General features: G+C 42.9%; 1 protein-coding gene across 2 annotated transcripts; it reads right to left on the bottom strand.

Annotated features, from left to right (window-relative positions):
* Window positions 1–1,084: 1,084 nt before the first annotated feature.
* cdk12 (cyclin dependent kinase 12) lies at window positions 1,085–19,922 on the bottom strand. 2 transcript variants are annotated; one of them, XM_061699978.1, is made up of 15 exons: window positions 19,440–19,922; window positions 18,020–19,253; window positions 11,862–12,572; window positions 11,015–11,194; window positions 10,228–10,367; window positions 9,980–10,150; window positions 8,028–8,217; window positions 7,888–7,944; window positions 7,685–7,786; window positions 7,508–7,585; window positions 5,879–5,995; window positions 5,667–5,798; window positions 5,340–5,581; window positions 4,194–4,583; window positions 1,085–2,185 (listed from the first exon to the last, which is right to left on the bottom strand). In XM_061699978.1, exons 2-15 carry the CDS (start codon window positions 19,153–19,155, stop codon window positions 1,854–1,856), a joined length of 3,978 nt encoding a protein of 1,325 aa, XP_061555962.1. In that variant the 5' UTR covers window positions 19,156–19,253; window positions 19,440–19,922; the 3' UTR covers window positions 1,085–1,853. The 2 variants fall into 2 exon arrangements, with proteins under 2 accessions (XP_061555962.1, XP_061555963.1); XM_061699979.1 differs by lacking the exon at window positions 19,440–19,922 and having other exon boundaries at window positions 18,020–18,829; window positions 19,044–19,124.
* Between the last annotated feature and the right edge of the window lie 1,129 nt (window positions 19,923–21,051).

The raw sequence follows: 21,051 nt of genomic DNA, 5'->3' as shown, positions 1-21,051 counted from the left end.
ACTCACACATCCACAGACACACACACACACACACACACACACACAGTGGGCTGGTGCTGGAGGGCAGGTGAGCCACTCAATGAATGCATCTTTCACCCAGAGGCCTCAGCTGCACGCTTTGGGCCAAGAAGGCTAAGCGTCTCTGTTACCCTGCCAAGTGAGGAGCTGGTTCGGGTGTGTGTGAGGCCAATCCACACAGACACACACACGCACAAGCAGACAAACACACACACAGCCAGAGTGCATGCAGCTGGCAGGTTTGCCAATCTGCAGTTTATGATGCTTGTCTGCCTGTCAGCAGCTCCATAAAGAGATCAAACCTGGGTTGGCATTCAGAGACAACGCTATTTCATGCTAGAACAACAATAACAAACAATGCCATTGACAAATTCTGAAATGTTCTCAAGTTTGATATGAATATTAGTTAATAAACATAAGTTACCGTGTCAGATGGATTGTTTCTAGTTACGAAGAACCGAGAAGGTGATCGGACAAATGTTGCTCACATTGTCAAAGTCAAACAAAAGGAGTGACAACCAAAAATGTGGAATTGAATGCCTTCCTTGTCATAAAATGCAGACATATTGCCCCTTTCAAGTAAAAAAAAAAATAAAATAAAATACTTAAAGTGTTCTTAAAACAGAGACTCTCTTCAGAGCCCAGCAGTTCTTTTCTATAACCTGGCCCCGAGCTTCCGGCTTTACTTCCTGATGGACGCCGATTGGTCCAAACTCACGTGGCCAAAAACCTTTTTTTTTTTTTGTTATTATTAATTGGTAAAATGTGCTATAGTCATAATTATTGACTATTATATTATATAATTATTGACTTAAAATATTTCACTAATTCAATAACAAAAAAAGGATTTTCACAGTTTTTGTAAAGGAATAATTTAGTTAATGGTCTTTGGGTCACAGCAATTTGTTTTCCTTATGCACCGCCAGGACAAAGTACAAAATATTCAGTTATCTAATCTTAAATTTAAAAATTTTAAAGAATAACTATATTATTTTGGAGGTGATCCACAATCGAAGCGCTTTGTTCAGTTTATGTTCCAAACAACATAACACTTCAACTTGTCGCATAACTTCCTTTAATAAACTCAAACAAAACATATATTACAAAATATTTGTTTTCCTCTTTGACACATGAAACATACTCGTTTGAAGAGAACGATGGACCATCATTAGAATGATTTTCTTCCAAGTGTATTATTTTCTTTATTAAGAAAATAATTGCACCCCCAAAAAAAGAGAAAAAGAATCTTTGCATATATACACACACACACACACATACAGTGAGGCAAAGAGTGGCTTTGGATGCCCTCCAGGAAAAGCATTTAAGGTCTGTTTTGTGCGACTAAACTTCATATTTCACCAAGCAGAAATGCATGTTGCTGAGCGACCGATTTCATGTTTTAAAGAGTAGATGGGCGCAATGGGCTAAATTAATAAGGCTTGTCACAACACCGAGTTTACTGCTGCCGTTTTTTTTGTAGTTGATGGCAAGTATGGAGCAGCATTCGAGAGAGAAAAAAACCCCAACAAAAAACAAACAAAATCCAGTCTTGCACTTAACACGGTCCAGCATTCAGGCAGAAGCAAAGCATGTTCACCGTGAAACTTTTCCTTACTTCCAGTGGCGAACAAACACAGAACCTCCTTGAAGGCCGGTGTGACAATCATTTCTTTTAATAAATCAAAGACCCAAGTAGAACCAAAACACTTTCATCACATTACAATCTCACCAGTCCCTTTTCCCAGATGATTTACTACATTTACTTCCTGTGGCTCCTCGTTCAGGTGTGAATTATGGGGCGGGGCTTCGAGGCCCAGGTTAGCTTAAGTAGGGGCTCAGCGGGTCGTTCCGTGGGAAAACCGGAGGTCCTGATCCTTGGGGAACTTTACTGTGTTCGAGGAATCACCTTCAAGAGCTGTTGTCGCCTCCACTGTGGGAGGCGGACACTTGACTGGGCCCGCCGTGTCGGGCGATGGCTCCTCTCCATCCGAAGAGGCCCCGGCGTCCGAGATGAGCTGGAGGAGAGCGGCCGCCACTGCGGATGTGCTGATGTCCTGGCTCAGGCAAGGGGTGCCGCCGGCGGGAGGCAGCCCTGGAGGAGAGGGTGGACGCTGGTCACCGGGTGGTGGAGCGGGGCAAGTGTTGAAGGGCTTCCTTTTGGGTACATCTGGAGAGGACATCACACATTAGCCACCAATCATGTTTTTTTTTTTTGGTTTTCTTTTTTTAAGGCTGCAAGGGAACAAGCTGTACCTCCTACCTTGACCACTAGAGGGAGCCATCAAATGCATTTAAACATGCATTACAACTTGATAGATTGAAATTTCTTCCTATATTCATGTTAATGTAAGAGAGACGTGCTCTGCTTTTAAAAAGAACCATTTTGAAAGTATGCATTAAGTTATGCAGCACAGTGAGTAATGAGTGAGAAACAGTGGGATTGGCATGGACAGGGTGACTGCAAATGCACGGAAGTTGCAGTGGGCCTCAAGACCAAATAAAACCGCTACTGCTGTCATTAAATGATTGGCCATTCATTCAAACGGCTAACCACATTATAGGACTTGTTGAATCAGCGTTGCGATTAAAAAAACATATATATACATATATATATATATATATATATATAAATGGTGTGTAGAAGTTAAAAAGAAGCACATGCAAGTAAGGTCTAAAGATTGAAAATATTTATTTCCACTTGATAACTTATGAGCGTGTAAAAAGGTGGACATGACAGTTTGAAGCTTCTGGTGGAAAGAAAAAAAAAAACTAAAAAAAAAACGTGATACAAAACCAATGAGTGTGGGGAAACAAGGAAAAGTGGGAAAATGTGAGGGACAGGGAGGGGAAAAGGTGACTTATTATTTTTTTAAGCTTTCTTCAAATGAATGACACTCGACTTTGTGGTGCTTTTATTGTGTACACCAGCCGACCACATCCACATGCGGCAAACAGTCACCCTGGTAACATGAAGACACTTTTTTTTTTAATACATTTGGGGACAAAAAAAAATTAATTTCGAGGGAGTTAAAAGGGGAATAAATCATTTGCCCAATTAAAAGTAACAATTATCCCGCTAATATCAGTAAATACAGTAATCCCCCGCATTGTTGTGGTTTAGCATTTTCTGAATTCACCTTGTCACGTTTTTTTGTGAAACCTATCCTCTGTTTTTCACATAAAAATACACCTACTTGCAGCTTTTGGGCGTATTTTGGGCTGGGTCAATAACAGTAAGGGCTTCCAGACTCCGAGCGACGTGACCGGACACTACCGGACAATCGCGAACCAATTACAGGCGGTGACTCCCGTCGAGCTGCAATGGAAAAACTGTGACCCCTAGTGTTATCAGTAATAAACATTTGTGCCTCCACAGACACTACATTATTTTTTTTATAAAAACCACAAACAACATGGTGTGATTGTCAAGGAACATTGCCACAGCCACTGTAGCTATATTATAATAATACAAAGAGAGCACACGTGAGAAATTAAAGAGTGGGGTGTGGATATTTTTTAGGCTGTTGCACTCGTGCATTTTCAGTGACAGTCACTCTCCACGTTTCACTTTTGAGCCACTGCTACATACAATTGTCATTACTCTTTGACGTGGCAAAGTCCTTCACCTGGAATTCAAATTTCAACGCTCAGCAAAACTACTTGTAGACAGTCGGTCACTTTATGAAAACTAGTTGCAGAGCCCCACAAACTGCACAAGAGTTCAGTTGTGTTGGGTCGTGTCAGAAGATGGCGCCAAAGCACTGGATAATAGAAAAGTGGTAATTGGTGTCAAGGAAGTACTGTATGTCACTGACATATCTCGACTGTTGAAGGGGGAGGAGCTTTGTTCAGCCCGCGATGTTAATGGAAGTTTCAGAGACTTCAACTTTTTGCGCTGCTAATGTTAGATGTGTCTGAAATGATATTCAAGAGATTTGAGATCATAGTTTCTGGTGTATTTACAGTTTAAACACTTAATCAGTTATAAACCTTGTAAGGCAGAGCGCGAAATCAAAGCAGTACGCGGTCCCTATCCCCCACGAATAGCGGGAGATTACTGTATGAAAATGCTGTGGATAGAAATCTAAAGTAACAATACTTTTCTTTGTCCTACTGCAGTCCCCAGTGACGACATCTCCCCCGTGTCACCTCCTACAGACTAAAGCCAGACTTGCCCTTGCGCTCAGTAGTGGAGGCGGACGAAGCGCGCGTTAGGGCCTCCCCCGACTGGACACCGTTGCTGCTCTCGTCGGCCTGCTCCTCGCCCTGCGGCTTCATGATGTGGCCCAAGATGAGTGCCAGCAGGTTGGCCTGCTCCTCCGGAAGGGGCGCCGCGTCCCCGGAGGCGGGTGACAGCTCTGGCGGTTCGGCGGCCGGCGCCCCACCCTGTTGGTGGTGGTCAGAGGCCTCACTGAGCGCCGAAAGCGACTGGCTGAGCGTCTCTGCGTTGGACAGGTTGAGGAGCTGGGAGACCTGCGGAATGGAGACGTCCGTCTGGCCTTGGAGGAGGTTGAGCAGCAGGGCCATCTCTGTCTGGTTCAGCTGCTCGGCGGCCGCTCCCAACGCTGGACGCACACATCAGGAGAGCCACAATAAACGCACACTCAAAAGGTTTAACGTCATTTTCATCCAAAACTGGAAGAGCAAAAAAATAAATCAGCTCACGACAGCAGTTCCAATCAACAAAAAAATTGGGTGGACATATCTATCATAAGATGCAGGAAAACATCTCAAGGGACCCATGCTTGAAATTGAACATGAAGTCAGACAGTTTGGTTGAAGCAGCCATTTTGGGTTTCTTTGGCAAACTCCTGAGAATTCCAACAAATGACTCCCAATTTGAACAGATGGGCGACAGAATTTTTTGGGCCCTCGAAAGTCCCCAAAATTCAAATGGTTTTGTGTATCCTGCTGAAAATGTACTTATTTTAGGCTAGTGTTTCCCAACCTTTATTGAGTCAAAGCACGTTTTAAATAAGAAAATATGGTATATTGTTGCTAGCATATTATTTATAGTACATTTTTGGATCAATTAAGTTAAATTAGATGTTCTGGCCCTGTTTTAGCCACATCCCCTCAAAACAAAAAATCAGGAAAACTGAAATTGTGAAAAACATTTTGTTATAGCTTAACAATGGAGTACTAGATAGTTGTCATTCTTTGCACGTTTTCAACAATTATCTTCAAAAATGTATAATGTGTTGAGAAACAAATCTCTGCATTTACTTTAAGGGGTCTTTAAAACATTGCCTGTATACTGAATATTTTCCAATGTAATAGTGTGACACTGCACCACATCTTTTCGTATTGCAAATATTTACCTGACAGATCATTGTCCGGGACTGTGGCCGAGGGTGGCTTTACCGGCGGAGGAGGAGGAGGCAGCGGCGGCGGGGGTGGCAATGCTCCAGCTGGGCTTGTTTGCGGACGACTGTTCTCCCCACTCAAAGAGCCTGATATCTCCTTCCGGGGGGCTTTAGGGACGTCCTCGGGCTGCCCGCTCTGACGCGCACGCCGCCGCTTCTTGCTCCACAGTTCGTGGCAGTCTTGATGATGAGGAAGACTAGAAAGTTTGGGGGGGGGGGGGCAACGCCGTTACAGCAGTGAAGTGCTCAACTGAAAGATAACAGTTATTCAAGCCTACTGACTCCGGTGGCGGCATGTTGTTCGGATCCACGTCGCACAGGAAGTCACTGTTGAGCGCCCCCTCCGACGTACAGCGCCGCAAAGGGTCCAGGGTCAGCATTCGGTCCAGCAGGTCCAGGGCGGGGGTTGGCAAGCTGTAAAAGACGAGGCAGCGTCTTTCAGCTACGCAAAAGACGACAAATCGCGTTTATGGCCACTTTGGAGAAGGACGTACAAGGCAAACTCCTCCCGCAGTCGTCGCCGGTACTGCTTCTTGGGTTTCATGGTGTTGAAGAGGGGCAGCTTGATAACGTCAGGCCAGACTGCAGGGCAAGGGGAGCCACACAGGCGACTGTGGGGCACAAAAAAAGACACAGATGTCATTAGTTACCAAACAAATATAAACGTGTTGGCCAAAAATGGAAATTTGGTGGACTCTATGCAAGACTCAGCACTGAGTAGAATTTCCAATGTCATCCACAAACCAGCGTTTCTCAAACATTTTACACCCCAAAAATATTTTGCTCTTTAAGTACCACCATCATGGCCAACATTAAAATACAATACTACAGTAGGCCTAAGTGTTCAAAAGAAGTTAAATACAACTGAACTTAGGCAGTAATTATTTCACATACCATTAGAGGAAAGCCTAATACCACACTTCACCAAAATCACCACATTACACAGGCAAAAAAAGCTTTGCTGTGTAGCGTTGCCCATATGGATCATTTGGGCTTGAATGAGCCCAAAATGGCTGCTTTAAACAAAATGGCCGATTTCACGTTCCACTGGGGGAATGGGTCCTTGAGACTTTCTTGTGAGATCTGTTAGGTCCACCAAAATCAATTCCATTTGGTGAAACTGGTGGCAGGGCTCTTTTTTTTATTTTTTTTTATTTTTTATTTTTTTAACTTTCAAGCTACAGCTACAGTTTGAGTTTTGAGGGGTCATGTTTTGCACCCCTAAAACCCGTGCATTGTCAGCAGGCTGCAAAAGAAATTGTGAGTTTTCAGGCATGTTGAGGCCCCCCAATAAGTGATTAATTTGTCACAACAACAACAATAGAGAGCAATTCCCAGAGGGCATATACAAAGTATACCGTACCAAAAAATAGCATGCTCCAGAGACGTGTACATTAAGTTGTTGAGCGTACTGTAACTACAATACAAGCGCTCGCTCAAGTAAACAACAGCCATCGATGTGAATAGGTAGATAAGTGATGTGCGTACCTACGGCGAGGCTAAGCTAATTCCCATGCAATGCCTTTGATGGAATGTGGCACATCCGGTCACCAGATCTAGTCTTCAAACTGTATGTGACAAAAGTGGCAGAACCCAGAAACACGTGTCCCAGTCTCTCCCTATTGATTGCACCACAGTGCCAGTAAACAACAGCAGCCAATTATGTAACTACCAGACTGAAGTGACAACTGGAAACTGTTTTTGACACGATTTTCTGCCCATTAAATCCGAAATCTGTTAATTTCAGGTTCCACTATGTTAACATTTGCATTATTATATTATGGAGAAGGTGGTCGAAAACATACTTGATTTTAAGGAAAATGTTTTACAAAACATTTACATTGTTGCTTTTTAAAATGTAATGCTCCTAACAAAAACTGATAAATACATACAACTACAATCACAGTGGTAATTACAGCCTGTCTTATACAATGGTCAAAAGGTACTAGACTATAGTGATAACCTAGTCCTATCTTAGTGAATTTATGACATCCTTAAGTTTTATAAAAGATCGATTAATTTCTATTGGAATTATGTAATACTTTTTGTGTTTACAAAGGCCTTGGTGGAAGGCTGCCATGCCTGAGATGTTCTTGTTGTTTGGGGAGGAACTGATGACCCACCTGATAAGCTCCAGCTGCAGGAGCTCCTGATTTGCTTGAAAAATGGGCTTCTTCGTGAACAACTCTCCCAGAATGCACCTGAGACACGACAGGCAGAGTTAGTCAGTCAGAACTGAAAATAAGCTATACACGAAGATAAGCCCTCCATGAGGATTTTTTTGTAGACTTTACACTCACCCACAGCTCCACACGTCGATTGCTGGAGAGTACCTCTCCTCGCCCAGCAGCAGCTCAGGGGGGCGATACCACAGCGTGATGACTTTGTTCGTGTATGGCCGACTGAAAGCGTAGACAGTGTCAAAAAGAGCAACAGTGGCATCTAGTGGCAAGTTTATCCTACTAAAGGGGGAAACTTCCAAGGTCATGAAGAAGCTTATTACCTCTCTTCTGAATTATAAAGGCGAGCCAAGCCAAAATCAGCCAGTTTAATCTGACCTCTAAAAGAAACATGAGCACAGATTAAAAATATGTGACAAAACTCCTTTTCCACACCAAAACAGCTCCTTCTGGGAGGCATTACCTGTTGTTGAGCAGTATGTTAGAGCACTTGATGTCACGATGCAGGAAATTGTTCTTGTGGCAGTAGTCCAGGCCTTCCATCAGCTGGCGCATGAAGCTCCGGATGTGCTCGTGCGAGAACTGGACCAGGCCCGACTCCAGCAGGCCCATGAGGTCGTGGTCCATGTACTCAAAGACCAGGTAGAACGCTCCTTAAATTGTTTTTTTTTTTTAAATAAATAAATAAAAAGGTTAACACGTAGTGGTTAACACTACTGCTTCACAGCTCTGAGGCTCTGGGTTAAAATCTCAGCTGCGGCCTTCCTCTGTGGAGGTTGCATTTTCTCCCTGTGCATGCGTAGGCTTTCTCCAGGCATTTCGGCTTCCTCCACCATTCTAAAAACATGCATGTTAGGTTTGTTGAAGCCTCTAAATCAGTGCTTCTCAACTGGTGGACCGGAACCCAGAAGTGGGTCATGGAATCGTTTTGAGTGGGCCGCAGACAGAGCTGGTGAAAAAAGTATTGCTATTCGTTTTTGTTTTTTTTCCCATTAAGTACAGAAGTGTACTCAGTTCCCACATGGAAGATAGTAGGAAAGTGACAAGGAATGCTACATCCCCTAAAGTACAAATATTCTACAAGCAATTGAAACAAGTGGTGAGTTTTCAACCATGTTGATAAGGTCCCACAAAACCTTTGTTGAAACAATCATAATTAGAGCTGGGGGGAAAAAAAAAAATCATCAGCTAAATCAACCATAAACATTGGTCGACGCAAAAATTTCTGTCTTGAGGCAATAAAAAAATGACAATAAAAGTATATTTGCGCTGCCCGGAACCAATTTGCGCCACCTGGAACTATGTTTGGTTACTGTCTATGTTTAACGACAGAGGAGCATCTGTAAGTAATTTTTAAGACACTGTTAACATGAAGTATGAGTGACCTGAATGGTAGTTAGCGTTTTTGTGACCTAAAATGGTAATTGCTAGCGCACTAATGTTAATCACGATTGCAAACCGTTGGCATTGTCTCAAATTCTGTACACAGAATTTATACCATACACTCAATACCAACATATGCAGTTTAAGGATAGAAGTCAATCCATCATACATGAGAAAAAAATGCATGTTAGAAGTAAAATAAGTAAAAACATGAACAAAATATCCCCCCCCCCCCCCATTTACCTCGCTTGGTACATTCAAATGAATGGAGTCAGACGACTTCTCTCTTTAGCAACCTGCTTCTTCCTTAACTATTTATCTTTTTAAGGTTTAATCTGATAAAATACAATATACTGTATATAGAACATCAAAGGCCTACACAGGCTCGCTGTTCTTGGCGACAATATATCCAATCGCGTAATGAGCGGGGTTGTGTCGGCAACTCTTATTTTTATGCGATGGTCCAGTCGGGTTCGACTGCATCGCGCAGTGTGTGGCAGGCTTTACTTATTCTGTTTGTGTGAAATCCTAGTGTGCATTTTTTGTTTCATCATGTGTGACATGATGTTATTTTGGCTACTATGCTAGCTAATACCACCGATGAGCGTCATGTGAAGGTTGTTTGTGTTGAATAATTTAGCAACGAAATAAAGTTATGTAACATGGGCACATGATTGTGTACATTCTAAATGAGGTGTTGGTGCTTCAATATCGTCTCCGTCTTTTCTTTTTAAATTTACGCAAAGATTATGTTCGGTATATCTCATTTCTGTCACTTGAACAGTGCAGTGTAAATGAATCTTAATAAACTTGTTAAGCACTACACATAATGTGGGTATTTTTTTCCTGACCTTTTTTTTTTTTGTAGCTAAAAGTCAACTATTCACTCTTGTTCACTAACTCATTTACTGATCCTGACCTTTGGATACCAAAACACTCAGCAAACTGATCATATCTTTGACAGAAACCTCAAAGTCTATGAATCAAAAACACTGAAAGCGCAAGTGACGCAGCAGTTTTGTAGCCACTTACCTTTGTCCTTTTTAAAGTCAAGTGCATCCTGCTTGTCGGTGACAATCTCCTTCATATTGACGACACTGCAGTGTTTGAGCTGCCGCAGGATCTTGATCTCCCTGATGGCCGTGATGGGGAAGCCCTCCTTCTCATTGTCTAAGCGTACTTTCTTCAGGGCTACCAGCTCACCTAGCGACAAGCACGTGTAACAGTCACGACTCAGTGTGTTTTGTTATGAGCGTAGGCGGCGACGACGACGGTCTTACCCGTGTCTTTGTCCTTCGCCTTGTACACTTGGCCGTAGGTGCCCTCTCCAATGATGCCGATGATGTCAAACTTATCGACGCATCGTTTGCCCCAGTCGCTCTTGGTGTGTTTACGCTCACCGTAGCGAGGGCAACAAATCCTGTGGGTATTGGGGAAAGAAAAAAAAAACCGATGTGGTTTGAGAAAATCCTTGCCAATCAGTCTAATATGAAATAAAATTTAAATACAGTGCTAATACAATCTAACACAAACCGACCATAATTTGCCTCAAAATTTGCACTTGGCATTTGTAACATCACGTAAAACTTCAGCCAAAACTACAGAGACATCAGCGCAATCGGTACTGAAAAGTGTTTTGCTTTTTCTTTGGCTTTATAGATTTTTGGGTGAAGGGTGCCAGCGACAGCTATAAAGGACAGTTTGATGACAACCACAGAACAGGAAACAACTTTTTGCGATGTGGTACTCGTGTCTCGTGTCCTGGCTGCTCATTATAATATGGAAATAAATTAAATTTAATTAAATTAAAATAAAGTGGACCATAAAAATTAAAAAGCCCCACAGGTCATACAATTTAACAGAAACAGACCAAAAATTGTCTGAGTGAGATTGTCGTATGTAACATCACGTGAGACTTCAACCAGTATCTAAAGGTTTTTCTACTTTATCTTCGGCTTTACAGCTTTTTGGTGACGCCACCACAGAGGGTGTCAGTGACTGGAAAAAGAGAAAATAACTTTATAAGAGGATATATGTGAATATATAAATCTCATAAAAGAAACTGACTTTGGTCTCTTTTTAAGGGCCGGTAGGGGGAGCGACAATCCCTGATGGGCGGCCAACTGGAGGGGCGAGGTGTCACCCCCAGGCAGGGTGGGCGGTAGCGGGAGGTCGATGATTGACGGCCGGCTCCGGGTTTCCTTCTCCCTCCGGGACCCTCGCTGAGGATAAGTGGACCTCTTTGGGCTGAGAAAGGAAACAGAAAAGCACCATTTTGGCGAGGTGTAAGAAGAACTTGCAGCCATCTACATCACTGTGTAACACTACAACATACCAATTTATAGTACAGACAAGCCATATAGTCTATGGCAAGGTTTCCGACGATAGATTAGATGATCTCAGGTACCAGCATTTATTAACGCCAACAACCTAAATCTACCCAACTCAACAAAATTCACTCTAAGCTGATGTTCCTTGCCTATCAGACTACAATGTGATATTTTTTAGATCATTGAACAGCATATTGAAAGATTCACTGTCATTATTAAGGATAATTACAGCTGTTGTTTTAAAATTACAAAAAAACATGAACCATGAAGCTAATTAACAAGAATTTGTGTGCCAGCTTGATATCCCAACTGTATATATTCAACTGGGACATTGAATAAAAACCTGATCTGAATGTCATTTTGGATCTTAACCGAATGTTTGGATCTTAACCGAATGTTTGGTATACTCTGGGCTATGGCACAAAGTAGCTCACTGCATTATCATCAATGGTTGCATTACCCTGTCGAGTGTGGTGAATATTTTTTAACTATCTAATGATCTAACAAACTATGACATCATCCTGCCTGTATGTTTGCTAGAATACCAATTTAGTGTATTCATCTCTGTTCTGGTTGCTCCTCACCTGTCCTGAGAGTTCCCCAGCAACATGGGGGGCAAAGGCAGAGGAGGCAGAGTGGATGTCTTGTGGAGAGGCGTCTGTCGGGCAGGACTCCGTGCAGGGACAGGAGCGGGTGATTTGGCCACGGCCGAGGGCACGGGAGCCAGAACGTTGGGGATGGCCTGCTGGGGTGGTGGCGGCGGAGGTGGAGCTGAGGAGGTTGGTCCGGGGGGCTCAGGGGGTGATGGTTCAGGGGGAGCAGCGGGTGAGAAGGTGGTAGGGGCGGAGCGTAAGGGGTCAGCAACTGGTTCTTCCAGGGTGGGTGTTTCCTGGGGTGACTGCACAGAGGGTGGAGGCTGAGATTCTGTTTCTCTCGAGTCTTTTTCTTGTTGCGGCTCCTCCACTTTAGGCCGTGAAGAAGAGGAAGACAAGGATGACGAAGAGGGGGCTGCGGGTTTCTGTACGGCGGGGGAGGCGGCGCCGCTACCACAGGCGCGAGCAGCCGCCTCGGCAGCCTGTCGTTCCTTCTTCCTGCGGCTGAGCTCGGCGCCAAGGCTGGAGTTGAGCGGCAGGCGAGTGGCAGGAGGTGAGCGGCTCGCGGGCCGGCTGCTGTAGGAGCAGACACCTGACGCCCCGGCCGAGGGGCCGTGCCGCTTGCCACGGGAACGGGACGAAGAGCGACGAGAGGACGACGGGTAGAGCAGTGGGGATCGACTCCTGGAGCGGCCAGAGCGTCTAAAAGGAAGGTTTAGGGTTAAATATGAAATGAACAAAGTAAAAACTGGTTTTATAGGGTTTCCCACGTATACATTTATTTATGGCGGGCCGCCGCAATAATTTTTGGGTGCCACAGATAGATTTTGGCTTTGATGTGCTCCTTTTGTTTCAGCTAATGATCCATACTACTGATTTCTTTCCTGATATGATACTGAAAATACAGTCCCTCAAATGACTGAAATATCAAAAACATCGATATTTCATTTTGAGAATAAATCTTCTGGTGTCAGCACCATTGACATTTTAGACCGTATGAATCATTCCCCACACCAGTGATGCTGGTCTGGCGTACAATGGCATCTCGTCACATACTCAGTGGTGTTTTTGTTTGTATTTTCGCTTGGAAACGCCACTCAATATTGGGAAAAGCATGTACAGTCTTCAGGACCTTTTGAATTTAGGATTACGCAGAGAAGACTATTACCGGAAGCAAACCAAAACTGCAGCACCGGGCACACACAATCCGACGTAGTTGACTCCTTTATCTACAATTATAGTTGTAAAGTTATGTAGATGATCTTTGTGAAACAAATAAGCATATATATGCAACTGTTAAGTCTCCTGCCCACCATTACTATAAGACCCACTTCACTTCATACTGCCACGGAACTCATACTGTAAACCCACAAGTTCTTCATTAAAATAATTTTGAAAAAGTTCCAATAAAAGTGTTTAGTTGTAATTATATGTACAGTACTGCATGTTTTGAAATCAACTACAGTGTTACCAAAACTATCAAAAGTTCTAATTTTTTTAACAAATAAACATTTTATATTCAAATTGCACAATTTCTTTCCCCAAAACCCTCATGTATGCGGATTAGGTTAAAGTTATGAGGCTGTTACGCTAATTTAAGTACAGCACTTATGAATATTAAAAAAAAAAAAAAAACAGAATAAGGTTAATTATATTTCATAAAAGAAATTACCCGTTTAGTCAGCCACTGCTTGCTGCAGACAAACTTCATATTCACAGTAAAATATTTTTGCAGCTATAACTCAGGTCACAGTCAATCGTTATATACAAAGCTACGGTATGCCATTTACGTCAGACTACACACATCATATCATGCATGGGCCAGTGCTACTTATGGAAAAAGTGTTTGAATTTACATTTGATATTTTCTTTGTTTCTATATATGTATGTATTTATTGAAGCGATTGTACGTTTTTCATTGCAATATTTTAAGATATTCTGTAAATGTTTGACTTTAACACCCACCCCACCACCTCAAAACCCGGCCAGCCACCAGATACCCACCACCACAAATAGATTCTAGTCCTGTGGGAAACACTGATTTATGAAGTCTCGCTCTCTCTCTCACACACACAGTAGTACATTCGCGTGCTGTGCCTTTAAATGTGCTGTCTCTCTCTCCCACATTCGCCCTATCCAACCCTCCACTCGTGTGCTCCTTGCAGTGAGCAAGCTCTGTGTCCATGTCTCTCGTTAGCAGTTACGTTCCTTAAACTTTTGTTTTACATGTCTTTTAATGATATATTTTTTTTAAAGTACAATCAACAATACTGTATTGTGTACAAACACTTGCATCCGTACATCACCTGCAGTTCTTCATAAATAATGTAAAGCTAATCTTCTTTTGTGTAACCTCCAAATTCCATTAGCGTGAATGGCTCGGGTCTTCTGCAGTATATTCTCTCCGTCACCATATCTCCATAACTTCTCCGGCATAATGGATATCTTGTCCACAGCTTAATATTGGTTTACAACACCCTTGCCTGGTGTAATGTTAACCCATGTGACTGTGGTGGTTTTCATTGTATGCTTGATGGAGGCTATGTGGTTGTTTCAAATACACGTGTAATTCACTTTGTTTTATGGTTAGTTTGACAGTAACCTCCAACTGGTAGTGGCAATCAACAGGTTGAAGTCTCTCTTTTTTGAAGAATATTTAGTACTTATATCAGTGAAACTGCTTCTTGTTGTAAAGTAAGTGGAGCCACCTGCCACCATACAGCACTCGTACCTCAAGTTTGGGATCGCAAGTCAAAGCAAAAACTCGGCCGATCGACAGCTCGTATCCCGAAAAACTATTTTCAAAATTCAAGCTAATAGGAAAAACTATTTTCCAGATTCAAGCTAATAGGAAAAACTATTTTCCAAATTCAAGGTAATGTGAGTATATTAATATAATGCTGTCTTGGAATTAGACTTTACACCGATCTGATCGGCATTATCGGTACTGCCCGATAATTAGCATTTTATGCTGATCGGCTTTCATGTCATAAATCGCCGATCCGATCAATGACGTCATCGATCGGCTCCGCACAAGATATTTAACTCCGCGTCTTCATCGTGTATGAATCCAAAAGGCAGTTTATTTTTAGCCTTGTCACTGGTCTTGTTGCGCAGTACTGTAACTATCTGACGGCCAATAAAGTTTTTTCAATCTTCTCGGTGAAAAAAGACGTCGTCGGCGTGGGACTATTTTGCTGTGTCTCAGACAAACAACACGTAAGTTATTTGCAGTTTGTGCACAACTGAAGTACGTCGTAGGGAACGACATCCAAATGCTTCAAAACAACAAATTTGATCGAGCACCTGAAGAATGTACACGAGGAGCATGCCACGTTCAAGCAACGCAGCGTGGGGGGTGGGGGAAAGTGTCAAACGGACTCAAACTCTGGACAACACCCGTCCATATCGGGACAGTGAGAAAGTTAGAGTAAGCATGTCATTAACAGTATTTTATTAAAGTAATTTAATTGCAATAAAGTAATTGAATTACACTAAGTTAGCACCCATTATTTCTGTTAGTTATGTTGATTTGACCTAAACTTATGTTAGTGACCAATTCTTGAATGCGCCCTAGAGGACATTGGTGTTTTAACTTTCATCTAAAATGCTAGAGAATAATTTGAGCTGGGACGGACGGCTCCAGCACGCCCGCAACCCTTGTGAGGATAAGCTGTACAGAAAATGGATGGATGGTAGCTAACTGGATAACTAGCATGGCTAACATCAGTTCATTTGTGCTGTGACATTGCAAAGCAAAGAAAAAGCGATTTGGATCTTATGGAGAAAAATTGTAGATTTTCTTTTTACATTCAAATGTACCTACAGTGGGTCAAAAAAAGTATTTAGTCATCCACCAATTGTGCAAGTTCTCACACTTAAAAAGATGAGCGAGGCCTGTAATTTCCATCATAGGTATACCTCACCTATGAGAGACAAAATGGGGGGTGGGGGAGATCCGGACAATCACATTGTCTGATTTTTAAAGAATTTATTAGCAAATTATGGTGGGAAATAAGTATTTGGTCACCTACAAACAAGCAAGATTTCTGGCTCTCACAGACCTGTAAGTTCTTTAAGAGGCTCCTCTGTCCTCCACTCGTTACCTGTATTAATGGCACCTGTTTGAACTCGTTATCAGTATAAAACACACCTGTCCACAACCTCAAAAACTCACACTCCAAACTCCACTTTGGCCAAGACTAAAGAGCTGTCAAAAGACACCAGAAACAAAATTGTAGACCTGCACCAGGCTGTGAAAACTGAATCTGCAATATGTAAGCAGCTTGGTGTGAAGAAATAAACTATTATTATTAGCAATTATTAGAAAATGGAAGACACACAAGACCATTGATAATCTCCCTCGATCTGGGGCTCCACACAAGATCTCACCCCGTGTGGTCATGATACCAAGTACGGTGAGCAAAGCTCCCAGAACCTCCCGGGGGGACCTAGTGAATGACCTGCAGAGAGCTGGGACCAAAGTAACAAACGCTACCATCAGTAACACACTACGCCACCGGGGACTCAAATCCTACAGTGCTAGACGTGTCCCCCTGCTTAAGCCAGTACATGTCCAAGCCCGTCTGAAGTTTGCTAGAGAGCATTAGGATGATCCAGAAAAGGACTGGGAGAATGTCATATGAAACCAAAATAAAACTTTTTGGTAAAAACTCAACTTGTCATGTTTGGAGGAGAAACAATTTCTTTCCTTTTTTAATCCATTGCTCTTGCACTCTCTCTCTCTCAATATATTCTCTGTTTAAATGTGTGTGTATTGTTTTAAGTGTTTGAAGACCCTAAAACAACAAGTAAAAAAAAAAAAAAAGTTTTCAAATATTTTTTCTGATTTATACAGGTATTTCTCTATCGTGGATTTTCACTTATCGGGGAGGGGGGGGGGGGGTCCTTCAACATTTACTGTAATGCAATTAGTGATATACAGTGGAACCTCGGGTTACAAACAAAATGTATTCCATGACCCCTTTGTAAACTGAAACGTTCTTAAACCGAGTTAATGTTTGCCATTGAAATAATGTAAAGGCAATTAATCCGTTCCAGCCCCAAAACTAAGTTCTACTTGTTTTTTTTTTTTTATTTTTTTTTTTTTATTTTTTATTTTTTTTTAAATCAGTGGGTGGTTAAAAATAAGTAAACTGCAATATTGAAATGAGTGAAAAGACACTATTATAAAGAAATAAAACAAAAAAATATATAACAGTATAGCTGATTAACTATAACTAAGGAAGGAAATGGGAAGGGGACTACAGCTCCTCATTGAAGAAGAGGATTTGTCTATAATAACATGGGGAAATTCAGATTCAGGTGGATTTTATCTTTTGTCTGTTTCTTTAAAAATTCATAAGTTGATTTTGGCACAACAAATTGATCCGGGGGAAAGTTTTCTTTTTCTGTTCTGTTCGGAGGGGAGAAGAAATAAAAAAATTAAAATCACAAAGTGGGACTTCACAATGTCATTTGAAAGATGAACTGCTCTGCTGGCCAATTTCCTACACGTTTTTTACAACCATTATCATTTTTTGATAGTCAATTTTCATATGTTCCGTAGTGAGTTAGTTTTGATGACAAACCAGTAACCCTCATGAAAATCGTTTGCGAATTTAGCAAGTTACGACTTAATTTCAATGTCCTTGAATTGCCTTCTATGGGAACATCACCACTGCCAACATAGCTGCCACGTTGGTTAGCCGGGTTGCTACAGCGTGCTGGTGTAGCTAGCGCCCATACAGTATCCATTTGGACAGCTATTTAGACTTGATTATGCTGTTTGTTGTCTTAATTAAAGGGATGCAACAATTCAATAAATAACTTACTGAAAAATACTATTTGTTGACGAAAATAAAATGCTTTCCAGACTTTTTTTTACCATGTCAAACACGAACGCTATTAGATTTATGATTGAATGATTGAGGATGTGGAGGCAGATCTTCTGCCTAGAACAGGTTTCTGCCTTACGCCGGCTGGCGAACAGTTCAGGGTGTACCCCGCCTCTCCCCCAAGGTCAGCTGGGATAGGCTCCAGCTCACATGCGACCCAAGTGAGCATAAGCATTAATAGAAAAAGGATTGAAATCATTGGCTAAACAAAACAAAACCTGTGTTGGGTAGAATAACTGGAGACTTACTCACCGAGACACAGGACTGGGGCTGGTGCTGGATGAGCGTCGAGCAGTGTAAGGGCTGATGGAACGCCTCCTGGAGTAGGGACTGCTGTCCCGCTCGAAGCTGGACGACCTGTGCCTGCTGCCGTAAGGGCTGTCCGACCTCTGCCGGCTGCGCCGGCTAATGTCCCCGTAGGGACTCAAGGATTGCTGGGATGCCTTGCGCCTGGAGTAGCCATCGTCTGTCATTTGGCTGCCCAGCGGACTCTCTCCCCTCCTGGGACTGGGCGACAGGGCGGCGCTGGGGGCTTTCCTGCGAGGGCTACCTCGACTCGACTTGCCTTTGGGGCTGGACTTGTTGCTCTTTGAGGACTTGCGGTGGCTCCGGTCTCCACGGACTCTTTGGGAGTCACCGTGGGCGCCTTCTATCCGGGCATCCCGCCTTTGTTGCTTGTCTTTGCGGGACTTGCCCGAGCGGCCGCTCTCCTTGCTGCGGGATGAAGACGTCGAGGACGTGGCGCTACCTACGCTAACCGTGGGGTGCATCGGGGAGAACATGGAATCTACTCTTTTTAAGTCAACCTCCTGCTGGATGTGGCGCTTGGACGGTCCGGAGGACGCCAATTTCTCCTTGCTGACACCAGAGGCGCTTTTGTCGCGGTCCTTGCTGCTCTTCTTCTTGTTGCCACGTTCCCCGTTCCCGGGGTCTCGAACTTTGTTGGGGTCCTTGGACTTTTTCCGAGAGTGTCTATGGCCCTTGCTCTCGCGGCTGGGCTCTTCCCCGATGCCGTCGGGCAAGGGCTCGAGTCGCTCCATCACCACCACTCTGTCGGGCAGTCTGGCGGTCGGTGGATCAGAGAAGGTATCAGAGTCCGAGCTGATATCGTCATACTCTACCAGAGGCTTCACCAAGTGGACGCTAGGAGGCGCTGTGCGGCCCAGGGATATATATTCGGGATTCATCGGTTGTGCCGCGGGCGATTCCCGAACTTTGGCCGATTTATGTCGTTTACGCTTGGAAGAGGCCATTAAAGATTTGAAGTGCAACTTGCCGTCTTTGCTGGTCATGTCTCCCGCAGCTGTGTGGAGGGCGGCGTGGGCCAAGGCGCCGATGCTTGACTCCGGCTTCCTCTTGGTCCCATGGTGTCGGTCCGACCCAGGCATCCCTCAAGCCGGCGTCGGTACCACCTCACCAGCGGCTGGGCCTTGGCGGTCCAAGCAACTCATTAACCGCCGATTCAAGTACAAATACTCAAGTGTTCCTAAGCAAACAAGAATAAACAGAAATCAACACACTAGGCCGCGATGGTCCCTTCCGCCTCCTCAAGGCCGATTCATTCCACTCGTAGTGTCGTCCAAACTCGTCAATAATGAGAAATATCCCACCGTTGTTGTCCGGGGAAGCACAATATTCACTTTCAACGAGTCCGTCAATAATGTTTTCCTACCAAATGTTGGAGCATTGTGCCGTTGTCGTCTCGCCGTCTCAACTTAGCTAGCACCGCTAGCTAACGCTGGTCAAGCTAGCGAGTTGAGCCGTGGAAAAAGAAAAAGTCCCCTTTGTCAAAGCTGTCCTTGTCCGGTGCCAAGTTATGGAAAAGGTGATTTTATTCCACAGAATTAAGGTTTTAGCGTTCACAAGCGAGCAAATGCCTTCACTTAAAAAGACGCTCGCCTCTCGAACAAAATGAAAACTTGACCCGGTTGGTGCTGTTTACATATTCCCTTTAATGTAAGCTTTATCCCTTTCTAAATTCAATATTTATACGAAATCATAGTTTTTTCGTGTGTAGTAGATGTTCCAGTTTACTATCAATGGCTCTGGAAATCAACCAGGCCTGTATTTAGGGCGATGCTAATGGATTTAATAACATCCACAGCCCTAGCAGCAGGAGACTACAAACGCCATTGTGGCTCCTGTGACTAGCAACTTCTGCGCACAACGGATTGGACCGGAACTCGACATGGTGTCAATCAAGGGCGTATCCCAGCGACAGCCAATCATTTCTAACGACCCGCCTAATTTTCAGGGACGAGTGAACAGTTTTAAGAAAGCCATTTTTGGAAGTGGAATCGAAAATATAAGATGACACGGAGAAACTGTAAACGAAAAAAAGGCAAATGTGTTGTTCATGTATATTTTAGTGAGTTTAATCGAAAAATCGCAATGTAATATCCACGATAGAACGTACGTGTACATTAATCCTCATACATTTATGGCATAAACTACTTAGCGGTTAAAAAATACATTGTTATTTAGATAGGTAGGTACGTTATCGATGAGCGATAATCTAAGAGTGTTTAATTGTGTGTGTGTGTGTGGGGGGGGGGATTAAAAAACATATCACATCCCGAACAGGACGAGTGACGATAGTGACGAAGCGGATGCAGTCACGGTGAGGCGTGGTCGAGGAAAAACAAGGAAGTGACGTCTCTCACGTCAATGACAAAAAGTTCCAAAGAAGTTAGAGGGGGAAATAAGTAGTTAAAATAAAATCAGCAAACATGCAACCGTTGAGAAAATAAACATAATTCTTAAATTAAATACGAGACTACGTCACCGTTAAGCGACAAATTAAGCGTAAAACTAACTGAATGCTGATTGGCTATGATATCACGATCAGGCGTGTCCTTGGAGAAATAAGGAAGTGACAAAGTTTCCCCAGAACATTGTTTTTGAATTATGCAATCAAAAAGATACATTGTACATTCAGAAGAAAAGCCATTTTACGAAATAAAATTTAAAATATGACTTAAAGGACAGCATCTCAATATTAACAAAAGAAAACAGCTTTAAACACGTGATCACTCAGGAATTAGGTAACATAATATTCATATATGCATGTGGCTTTAGAAAGTTGACAGTATCTTACAAATTCCGATATAAAACCACTTCATTTAAGATACGCCGCAAAGACTGGGGTGGCTTTCATAAAACGACATTTGTGAATGAAGTATTTGGAAAATAAAATCTAAGTATTTTTCACGAATTCCATTATCTTCATTATCATTTGAAGACCAACCTTAATAAGTTGAAAAGTTAATCTTGGAATACTTAGA

Source organism: Phycodurus eques, chromosome 16 (genome assembly GCF_024500275.1).
Source record: "Phycodurus eques isolate BA_2022a chromosome 16, UOR_Pequ_1.1, whole genome shotgun sequence".
In the NCBI taxonomy this organism is placed as follows: domain Eukaryota; kingdom Metazoa; phylum Chordata; class Actinopteri; order Syngnathiformes; family Syngnathidae; genus Phycodurus; species Phycodurus eques.
This window is presented reverse-complemented; position numbering and strand designations above follow the sequence as displayed.

Coding starts and splice junctions, on each gene's coding strand:
- cdk12 (XM_061699978.1), bottom strand. CDS start 19,155: ATGCCTGGGTCGGACCGACACCATGGGACCAAGAGGAAGCCGGAGTCA. Junction 7,945..8,027: donor AACATACTGCTCAACAACAG/GTAATGCCTCCC, acceptor TGTTTCTTTTAG/AGGTCAGATTAAACTGGCTG. Junction 7,787..7,887: donor CTTTATAATTCAGAAGAGAG/GTAATAAGCTTC, acceptor CTACGCTTTCAG/TCGGCCATACACGAACAAAG.